This window comes from Sceloporus occidentalis, unplaced genomic scaffold (assembly GCF_023333645.1).
Source record: "Sceloporus occidentalis isolate IW3139 unplaced genomic scaffold, rSceOcc1.0.p SCAF_202, whole genome shotgun sequence".
Classification (NCBI taxonomy): Eukaryota; Metazoa; Chordata; class Lepidosauria; order Squamata; family Phrynosomatidae; genus Sceloporus; species Sceloporus occidentalis.
Window position 1 is genome coordinate 319,941 of NW_028317182.1, and position 11,343 is coordinate 331,283.

Here is an 11,343-nt window from a genome sequence, read left to right on the forward strand (position 1 = left end):
AACACCTAGAATCAGGTTTAAATCTCTAATAGATGACGTAACGATTCACAATCCTCTCTTCTATTTTGACCTGACACCTCTTTCGGTGTTTGAAGGACAGTCGTGTGGATGGATTTTAAAACACAGACCAAGCGGCTGGTTAAACAAGAATATAAGTTTATTTTTAACACAGAATAGGCAAAGGTATCTTTGAGATGGAGTTGTTACTCTGTCTTCTTTTGTTACATATATACAGGGCTGGTTTTAACTCTATTATAATAATAACATAATAATAATAACTCCGCCACGCAGGCTATACTATCACTCAAGAAATGATGTAAGCCAAAGCCCTCTTCCTGAGTCTGGTTCCACTGAGTCTCTCTTCTAGACTCTCCAGAACTAATCCTGTCCCTCTCTGGACAAAGCAGTTCCTTAAGTAACCATCCCTCAGGAACTATGGGAACCCACTCCTCTCTTGGACTCTACTGTTCCCATCCTCCCTATAACTGTTTCCCACTGAACTCCCGCTTCATCCCTCAGGATTGCAAACCCTAACTGACTCCACCCAACTGCCAAGCGGAAGCTTCAAACTCCTCAGCCAGCACCTGATTGGCTTAGAGTCTCTGGCTTCTGATTGGCTGGTTTGTAAGTCAGTTCGTCACACGCCTTCCCCCTTTAATAGGTTCATTGAGACACAGAACCAAACGGTTCTAAGGTCCAAGGAACTCCCAGTTATCAATTATACTTACCCATTATACATAACATTATACACACATCAGGTGACACATGTGATATACTTCATATACTTGTTTTATCAATAACCATTTCCAACTTAAATATCTTTGGTATTTTCCTGTATGTTCCCCTTTTAAACATATGTCTAATATCAGTTCTACCTGTTATAACAACTTACCATCATTTTCTTATAAGTTTAGCATATTATATCCATACTCCATTTAACTTGTTGGGTTTTAATATTTTAATAACACTTAAATAACCTTTTCCCACAACTTTAGATCTTTATATGTTCCATTTAAATGTTTTTATCAAACATATTTAATCTTTTAACCCTTTTTTCTTATTGATGGAGCATCATCTCCAACCACTTTGCCCCGTTCCCAGTATGGTTTTGAAAACATTTCATCTTCCATTATACTAATGGCAAACAACAATATATTGGTTTTCCAGTCTATCAACTCAATTATATCCTTGTCCTTTTTAGGAGTCTTCTCTGGATCAGTCCTTGTAACTGACCACGTGTTTCTTTTTACCGGCTGTGGACTTAACACCTCATCTAGTAAAAAGTCTTTGCTTCCTCCTGTTTCACTGGACCACATTCATTGAGTGCGTTGAGCAATCTTTACATCTTCTTCTGTAGACCGTAAAGTGTCCCTTATCAAAATCATCCCGTTCTCTAGATAGTTCATCACAATCTTTGGTCTTTTTCCTTCTGTTGAATCTCCTTTTCCAGTTGGTTGATGGCTTTTGGGGTCCCACCGACGCTTGTCTGTCATCTGGTCGTCACCAGTATGTTTGACAGCGAAGTTTATAGACATGAACATGTTCTGCATATACACATCTATTCTTTCAATTTTTACTTTAAGATTCTTCCAGTCTCTGTGAACTAAACCATTTTCTTGGGTTATATCACCCATTTGCCAAACTACATATCTTTCAACACTGTCCCATTTAATATATAGCTTCCAGAACCCTGAACTCTTTATTAGAACCTACAAAAGCCTGTTGTGATGCTTTTAATAACTACTTCACAGACAAAATCTCTCATATAAGAGCCGATTTGGATGCCGGCCTTATGACAGAGGCGACAGGAGAGGTATCCAGAGCCTCTGCTTATACTGTTATTCGGGATCAATTTGAGTCATTAGTACAGAGGATGTGGACAAACTCCTTGGGAGTATGAAAAAGGCGACTTGCTCTCTCAATCCTTCCCCGTCTTGGCTGGCCATCCAGGGGGAGATACCATCAAGATGGTACTTAAGAAATATAACTAATGCATCTTTCAGGGAAGGCTTTCTTCCATCTTGCCTCAAAGAGGCGGTGGTTAAACCACTTCTAAAAAAAGCCTTCCCTTGACCCTCTGGACAGAAACAATTACAGGCCAGTTTGGCTCTTACCATTCTTAGGCAAGGTAATGGAGAGGGAAGTCGCCATTCAACTCCAAGCAGTCTTGGAAGAAGTGGATTTTTCTGCATCCATTTCAAACTGGATTTAGGAAGGGTTACAGAGTTGAGACAGCTATGGTCACCTTAGTCGGCGATCTCCGTTTGAGCATCGACAGCTCTTTGAAAAGGGGAAGTGTGACCCTGCTGGTGCTATTGAAGGCCTCTCAGCGGCCTTCAATACCATTGGCCACAGTATCCTTCTGGAACATATGGGAGAGTTGGGAATTGGGGCACTGCTTTCCAGTGGTTCAGGTCCTACCTCTCGGGCAGATTCCTGTCACTTGGGGACAGTTCTTCGTCCAAGAGGGAGCTCAAGTCGGACATCCCTCAAAGCGTGATTCTGTTCCCAGTGCTATTCAACATTTACATGAAGCTGCTGGGTGAGATCATTCGGAGACATGGGGCGGAGAGCAGGGAGACCTTGAAACAGTAGTACATGCGCTGGTCACCTCTCGGCTGGACTTCTGTAACGCACTCTACATGGAGCTACCCTTGTGCCAAGTTCAGAAACTTCAGTTGGAACAGAATATGGCAGCCAGGTTGGTTACGGGCTCTTCTAGAACTGCCCACATTACACCGGTTCTTAAATCCCTCCACTGGATGCCCATTAGTTTCTGGGCAAGATACAAGGTGTTGCTTCACTCTGGAACGACCTCCGGATGAGATCTGTCCTATTAACACCTTGGAAGCCTTTAGGAAGGCTATTAAGACGGACCTCTTTCCAGACTAGATGAGATCTATTGACTTGCCTCCCCCTCCTCCTGACCCTTACCCTTGCCATCGTTAGTGTGATGGAAATTGCTATTGATGTATATCGTTCCTGCCCTCCCACCTCTCCTTCAGAAAACGACCCATTTCTTGCCTGAAAAGCTTTTTTTACTGTATTGTGTTATGAAAGTTTTTAATTTTCTTGCTGTTTAATAGGATTTTTAAGGGTTGATTAATGTTTTTATAATTGGGAGAAGGGTTGGGGGTTTGGAATTTTAATTGTATTTCTTAAATTGTATGTTATTTTATTACTGTAATCCTCTTTGATTCCATTGAGAAAAGGTGGAATATAAATTATTATTATTATTATTATTATTATTACATCTCTTCAAGGGGGTCAAAAGCCCTTTCAGTATGCTCCCAGAACTGGGGGAGGGATGTTTCTGGGGCTGTGGGTCTCTCTGTTGGTCCTCCTCTGCAGGGTTGTTGTGAAGGAAAAGATAAGTATGTGAGGGAGGATGCCCCATCTGGATCCTGTGGGTATCTAAGCCTAGTTCCCAGGTTGACAGGGGATTGCCAGAGTTTTGAGGTCCCTCTGTCTCCCTCCTCTTGGCTTTGGTCAAGAGGATTTTGGCTCTTCTCTCCCCCCAGAGCCCCCTCCCCCAGGACTCTAAAGAACCCCCCCCCCCCCCAAGAAAAATGCTACTGAATCCTATCCTGTGCGATGCTTTCTATTTGGCACAAAACTCTTGCATAAATGAGGCATCAGAAGAGAGGGGTTCTCCTCGGCCCCTTTCCACAAGGGAGGGGGCTCCTCAAAGACCTTTTTACCTTTGGATCCCCCTCCCCTCCATGGCCATGCCTCTCTCCAAGGGTCCCACCGGCCTTCATTTCTCATAATAACTCCCCAAGTACCCGGGACCCAAGGAATCCCCCAAGGAGGGGGCAGGGAAGGAAAGAGGGATAGGAGGCCTTGCAGGACCCCTGCCTTTCTTTGGGGGGAGAAGAGGGGCTTCTCCCCTCCAGCCATTCTTCTGAATGAACAAGGGCTCTCCCCACTTCCCTCCCTCCCTCAGAACAGACTGTGAGGGCAGCAATGGCTTCTGGGGCTGAGACTGTGCAGGCGCATATAGTCCCAAAGGCCCCTCCTCAGCATGCACAGGGATTGCCAGGTCCTAGATGCTGCTGCTTATTCCGCTGGCGGCCTTTGTGGGAAAGGAAGGTATGCGCCGGGGTTCAGTGGCCTCCCCTTCCTTCCCTCCTTTCTTCCTTTGAGGAGACCGCAATGGAGGCCAAGGTGCAGAGCTGGACTCAGCAGGGAAAGGCAGGAAAGGAAGGCTCTGCTTTGGAAATATAGCTCTCTCTGTGTATCCTGTATGTTTGTGTCTGTGTGTCTGTGCTGTTCTTATGGCTGGGAATGGAGATGAGAACTGAGGAGAGAAGAAAGGGTCAGTTTTGGGCAAATTCAGAAATTCTGTGCATCAAAGTCCAGTGTGTTGAAACAGTAAAGATCTTTATTGAGAACACATAGAAATTCAGTGTTTAAGCCAGAACTGACCACTCCAATACAAACAATATATTAAAACCCCTAAAACCTAAAACATCACCCTCTTCCAAACCTAGCCCCCACCTCCAAGTCCCACAGTCTCTGCCCCACAGGTAACTAGGCCCCCTTTTGCCATTCCCAGAAACTAGCCCTTTCTCTTAATGCCGGCCTCCAACTTTCTTAAGCCAAAATCCCACACATTGCAAAAACTATAATTCCCATAACTATTCTAACCAGCTGCAACAAATCCCAACCTCCCATCTACCTAACCTATACCACAACCCACAATCCCCAGCCAAATTGACAACCCAAAGCAATTATCTATACTATTGGCAATTAAAACCTAAACTTAACAAAATCCAACTTGAAAACATAGAGACATATTGACAGACAACTTTTACAAATAAGATCACAAAGGCCTTTTCTTTGCACTGCGGGATTGAAAATATATTTGTTGTATTCGTTATTCACAAATATAATGTTAGGATTTGTGTGGCTTCTCTCCTCTGTGGACTCTCTGATGTCTCACTAGGTGTGACTTTGAAGAAAAACATTTCCCACAATGCTGGCATATGTATGGCTTCTCTCCTGTGTGGACTCTCTGATGTATCATTAGGATTGATTTCCGAGAAAAACATTTCCCACAACGCTGGCATTTGTATGGCTTCTCTCCAGTGTGGACTCTCTGATGTCTCACTAGGTCTGAATTCAAAGAAAAACATTTCCCACAACGCTGGCATTTGTATGGCTTCTCTCCTGTGTGGATTCTCTGGTGTGTCAATAGGTCTGACTTCTGAGAACAACCTTTCCCACAATGCTGACATTTGTATGGCTTCTCTCCAGTGTGGCCTCTCTGATGTCTCACTAGGTGTGACTTTGAAGAAAAACCTTTCCCACAATGCTGACATTTGTATGGCTTCTCTCCAGTGTGGCCTCTCTGATGTCTCACTAGGTGTGACTTTGAAGAAAAACCTTTCCCACAATGCTGACATTTGTATGGCTTCTCTCCAGTGTGGCCTCTCTGATGTCTCACTAGGTGTGACTTTGAAGAAAAACCTTTCCCACAATGCTGGCATTTATATGGCTTCTCTCCTGTGTGGACTCTCTGATGTGTCACTAGGATTGACTTCAAATAAAAACATTTCCCACAATGCTGGCATTTGTATTGCTTCTCTCCTGTGTGGACTCTCTGATGTATCACAAGGCTTGACTTCTGAGGAAAACATTTCCCACAATGCTGGCATTTGTATGGCTTCTCTCCTGTGTGGACTCTCTGATGTATCACAAGGCTTGACTTCTGAGGAAAACATTTCCCACAATGCTGGCATTTGTATGGCTTCTCTCCTGTGTGGACTCTCTGATGTATCACAAGGCTTGACTTCTGAGGAAAACATTTCCCACAATGCTGGCATTTGTATGGCTTCTCTCCTGTGTGGACTCTGTGATGTGCCACTAGGCTTGACTTCTGAAAGAAACATTTCCCGCAATGCTGGCATTTATATGGCTTCTCTCCTGTGTGGACTCTCCGATGTATGACTAAGACTGACTTGCAAGCAACATTTTTTCCACAATGCTGGCATTTATGTGACTTCTTTCTTGTGTGGACTCTCTTATGACTCACAAGTTCTTCTGTAAAGAAGGACAATCACAGTCAAGAATGAATATCAGAATTAAGAGAGGAGGGTGTTACCCCAAAATTTAGCCCTTGTTGAACCCTCCCTAGTTAATATTAGATTAATAAAGTTGTTGAGAGTGACCCGTGCATGACACTATTGCAGATGTCCTGAAATCCATGGAGCAATTGTATCCCTGATGACAGAAACAAAGAAGAGTGGAACTGCCTTAAGGGAATCAGTCGAAGCAGATAGTCAAAGGGCTGTTGAAAAAAATATTCCATTAAACATGATTTAAAATATTTTGATTGACAAGTGGCATCATTTCCTGTGAGACTGCCATAGAGTCCTGAGTCAGAGCCCAAGGCATGATTCAAGCTAACTGCAGAGGTCACTTCATGCTGTCTGGCACCAGGAGATGACTCACAACCAAAACAGTATGCAGCTCACATGCGGATTGGTGTGGATTGGATTGGAGTTGTGTGTACAAGAGATGGTGAAGTTGATGGAAGTCAGAGAGCTTGCAAATATTTGTATTATTTTGCAACTCAGGATAGAGAACCTCCAAGGACTTGGATTAAATCAACTGTGTCTGTGAGTTACTTTTAAGTGTGGACAGTAGTCAGTGCATTGCCAAAACCTATATCTGGATATTTGTTTCCATACTCTGCTATGTTATTGTTGAGCTGAATCTGGAAGTGTTGCTTTCAGATTGCGCTGTACATTGGCTTATGAACAGGACTGGAATTCAGAGCCAAGAAGGACCTGAGAGCTGATGTGCTAATCCCTTTTGTCTGAGGTATTTGCATCAAGCATCCATTGCATTTAATTTGGATTCAGACAATTTTTTCCCCACCCAGGAAACATACTAAAGCGATTTAAACCATTTTGAACCCTCAGTCTCTGTCCGTAAGCAACAATTTCAGTATAAATGTCCGCCCCGATATTTACTGTTCTTCAGCGTCAGTCCCTTTGCAGAGAGACACTCTGTTGGTTTACATGGCTAAGCTCCTCAATATACTCAACAAACCCACTTCCCGTTCCCTTGCAGGACCCTCAGCAATTGGAATCAAGAACATTCTAGGAAATGTATTACCATTAATATAGCTTTACATTATTCACCAATCCCACCTTTGTTACTTACCTCTTGTGTGTATGTACGAATGCTTGTGTGTGTGTGTGTGTGTGTGTGCGCGCGCGCGTGCAAGCGTGTATTTTGCTTTTTCCCTAAATAAAACATAAAAACCCATTTGAAATGCCTCTGGAGTTATGTGAGTTTGTGTGCCTGGTATAGTTGGGCTGACCTCTGAGGTCACTGTTCCCTGAACAAAATTATGTCTCTTCTTTGGGCTAAGTACCAAATCCCCCCCCCCCCCCCAAAGCATAGCACTTGCAAGTGTCCTCCCCGGACTCCAGCATTTTGGGTAACAAAGGGCCTCTGGAACCAAAAATGTAGCTAAGCAAGCTCAGGTTGGAAAATAAAAGTGCTTTTTTCTCTAATTGTGTCCTCCTTTCCTTCCTTCCTAAATACTACTCATAACTGCTAAATAAAACCACTGAATATGTCTGAAAACAAGGACCTGAGCCGGTTCTCATTAGTTCACTGAAACCAGTTCTGAAAATCTGTCAGAACTGCTTCCCAATCCCCAAGGCCCCTCTCCTGGCCCTTCCCAGGGGTCCCTTCCTCTCCGCACAGAGCTAGGCGATCCTGGCTTGGCTCCTGCCTTCCCCTCCTGGCTCCCAGAGGCCTGATCCCCTTCACTTTCTCCCTCTGCTCTCTAACCTTCTTTCTTGCCCATCAGCATCTCATTTTCAACATCTCTTCCCTGCCTTTCAATTTTTCACTTTCCGTCTGTCTTTTTATCACAGACACATCCCTACAGAGTGTGATGCATAAAAGGGACACTTTGAGGTCCATTTGTTGAGAAAGGCGGGATAATCAATATACAAATAATTCATTGGCAAAGGCAGAGCAAAGGAGCTGGGACCTGGACTCCAATTTTGGTGAGGGTCAAGAGCCAAGGAGCAGCCTTAAAACAGCCTTAAAACATTTATAAGACATGCATGGACTACTGATGGGGCTTGGGGGAGATCTCAGGGGCAACCCCACATTGTATTGCCTGGGGGGGTCGGGGGCGGAATGAAATAATATTTTGCCCCTCAGCATCCCACAGCATCTCATTTGGAAAGTGGAGGCCATTTTGCCACTGTTGGGCCCTCTCTGAGCCATTGCAGGCCCAAGGGAGGTCTTTCCCCCAAGAAGACTCTCCAGAGCCTTAAAAGGATGGAAGAGGGGCCAAAAGAGGTAGGAAACTTGCCCAGGGATGTGCTGAGTACCATTTGGATGTGAAAAGCATTAATCTCAATGGCTTCTTTCCACAAAATCCTAGAACTGGCAGTTTAGGATGGAGTATTTACAATCCTTAGAAACTGGAGAGCAATAATGCCTCACTGAACTACAGATTCAAATATTCTACAGGATGTTGCTATCACAATTAAATTACGCTTGAAAGGGCTCTAAGATTCCAAGTAGACCTCAAGTGGAACATGGGCCAACAGTGTGATGCAGCAGCTACAAAGGCCCATGTGATTCTAGGGTGCATCATTACAAGAATAGTTTCTAGATCAAGAGAAGTAATAGTGCCACTGTATTCTGCTTTGGTCAGGCCTCACTTGGAATAATCCTGTGTCCAGTTCTGGGCCCCACAATTCAAAAAGGTTGTTGACAAATTGGAGCATGTCCAAAAGAGGGTAACCAAAGTGGTGAAGGATCTGGAAACCATCAAGCTCTATGAGGAGCAGCTTAGAGAGCTGGTTATGTTTATCCTGGAGAAAAGAAGATAAAGAGTGGATATGATATCCATTTTTAAGTATTTGAAAGGGTGTCATTTTGCACAAGGAGAAGGCTTGCTTTTTTCTGCTACAGAAAAAAGGAGACACCACAATGGATACAAGCCACAGGGAAAGAGGTTCCACCTAAACATTAAAAGGAACTTTGTGACAGTAAGAGCTCTTTGACAGTGGAATATACTCCCTTAGAGTTTGGTGGAGTCCTCTTCTTTGGAGGTCTTTAAAGAGAGGCTGGATGGCCATCTCTTGGGGGTGATTTGAATGTATATTCCTGCATGGCAGAAGGGGTTGAACTGGATGGCCATTGTGGTCTATTCAAACTCTATGACTCTATCATTCTAGTGGAACCAAAGCGTCATGATAATAGAGTATGAAAGGGCCCTCAGTCTTTATAGAAAGAGCAAAAGATTCAGGTTCCTTACCTACAGAAGCCACATTCTCGTAATTGTCCATCATTACATAATTGTACAAAAGTTTCTGTTTCTTCGTCAACAGATTCCATTCATCCTCGGAGAAATATACTGCCACATCTGCAAAGGTCACCTGAAATAGAAAATAGCCCTCATCCAGAGAGTGACTAAGCAAAAGGGGAGGAAAGCACATGGTTCATTCAAATATTATTTCACCACCTCAGAATTCAGTCCAGGAAATAAACTTTAAATTCTGTCAGCAAGAAAAAAGCTACTGCGTTTGAGATCAGCTTGTCTTGAATCCTTTCAATTTAATAAACAATATAATTTAGGCCATGGCTGGGATATTGCTGATGGATTAGGATACTGACTATCCGAACACATATAGTACATTTAGCCAGAAAATAATTATGGTGCATTTAGCCATTTCTTGCCAAATTTCAGAGGCAAATACCATTTTTCAAAAAACAGTCCTGGGGAGCACTCTGGACTTCAGGGCCACTGGGCCCACCCCCAATTTAGATCCAGAGATGGTCTCCCATATGCCCAACATTTCACAGACAGGAAAAGCAAGGCACATGTGGACAAGCAACACCAGAAGGTAGAGAGGGTGGCCAAAGTGGTTTATGAAGAAGATCACACAAGCGGGGAAGGGCACAGTAGTTTGCTTTTGCCTCAGCCTCCTGGCAAGGGAAGACCCTGACAACTTATCTCCTCTCCTTTTGAGTTGATGGGTGCAAACTCCTTGGAAGTCATTTTTCAGCAACCCAAGAGAGCTGAGGAGAAGGGGCAAGGTGGGACGAGAGAGAAACCTACACTTTTGAAAGCCCCTGAAAAAGTGGGGTGACAGGATTAACCAGGACTTTCTCTGCCAAACTTTGACAATATGTTCTCCGCTTGCTTTCATGTGCTGGCCCAGCAGTGATACAAATGAAATTAATAGTCAGGATGGTGACTCACCAAAGAGGAGTTGTACTTTGACAGCCTCTGTCTCTTGGAGCCCAACTTCCTCTGCTTGGCCTCTGTGTTGGCCATTAAGTCCTGGTGGCCCTGCAGTTGGGTCTCTTTCAGCAAAATATGCCCCAAAGCTGTGTACAAGGAGGCTGAGATGAAGTTCCTGAGAAAAGAGACTGGGGTTAGAGTTGATTTCTCAAGAAATCCTGCATCACTCAAAGACACAGAGAAGAACATGCTGCTAGTGAGATATGCAGATGACATATGCCTCATTTGGGCCAATGCAGAGGTGGGCATCCCCTTCCTCTCTCTGCACCAAACAAAGCCCCCTGGACCTAACATAGATTCACTGCAGCTCCCCTACATAACAGATACTCCATGTTAAAATGCTTTTGACATTGCTAAGTTGTGCAACACATGAGGCAACACGTTAACGTATGGCGCCAGATTCTCCACCTTGACTGTAGTCAGTAGCTTGTGAGCTGAAGAAACACCTGTCGCTTTCTCAATGAGCAAAGAGACCCTGTAATCTTCTCTCAGATGAGGCTTGTATTCCTATAAGAAGTTCCACTGTGTACAACACAATATACATCGACACCCTCCACCATCCACACCAGTAACAACCCACTCTGAGGCACACACTGTCTGACTCTTCCTCAGTGACAGTTGAGAATGACAGTTGACAGTTGCATCAACATTCCAATGATGCACTGTTTAAATGCTGACACATCTAACTGCCACTAGAGCTGTCAATGACTTCCACAAGAGCTCCCCCTAGAGGCCACATGCATGTCATTTCCTCAGAACTGTTCACCATGGTCCTGACACTCCATGCCTTGTGAGAGTGGAGGGGGGTCAGGGGATGGGAATTGGAGAGGACCCTGGCTATGTCCCTGTAGCTAGATGCGAAAGGAGCGCATCATCTGCTGAAACCTCCTGACCTCCCCAGTGGCCCTCAGAGGAGAATGCCTTCCTTTGGCTTCTGGCTAGAGAAACACAGCTGGAGGCTTCTCCAATGCCTCGCACCCAACACTCTCATCAGGCATGGAAGGACCATGGAGCATGGCTTCCACAATTCCCATTTTTTTAATAGTTTTTAT

At 44.2% G+C, this 11,343-nt stretch overlaps 1 protein-coding gene across 1 annotated transcript; it reads right to left on the minus strand.

Moving 5' to 3' along the window:
- Positions 1 to 637: 637 nt before the first annotated feature.
- LOC149278061 (uncharacterized) lies at positions 638 to 10,758 on the minus strand. Its single transcript, XM_089502429.1, has 5 exons — positions 10,700 to 10,758; positions 10,250 to 10,406; positions 9,302 to 9,422; positions 5,366 to 6,045; positions 638 to 652 (listed from the first exon to the last, which is right to left on the minus strand). Exons 2-5 carry the CDS (start codon positions 10,322 to 10,324, stop codon positions 638 to 640), a joined length of 891 nt encoding a protein of 296 aa, XP_089358555.1. The 5' UTR covers positions 10,325 to 10,406; positions 10,700 to 10,758.
- Positions 10,759 to 11,343: the final 585 nt, after the last annotated feature.

Bases quoted from the DNA above. Each gene is read 5' to 3' on its own strand.
- LOC149278061 (XM_089502429.1), bottom strand. From the start codon at position 10,324: ATGGCCAACACAGAGGCCAAGCAGAGGAAGTTGGGCTCCAAGAGACAG. The intron at 9,423-10,249 runs GTGAGTCACCAT...TTTCTATTTCAG, and splicing joins CAAAGTACAACTCCTCTTTG to GTGACCTTTGCAGATGTGGC. The intron at 6,046-9,301 runs GTAAGGAACCTG...CCTTCTTTACAG, and splicing joins CGAGAATGTGGCTTCTGTAG to AAGAACTTGTGAGTCATAAG.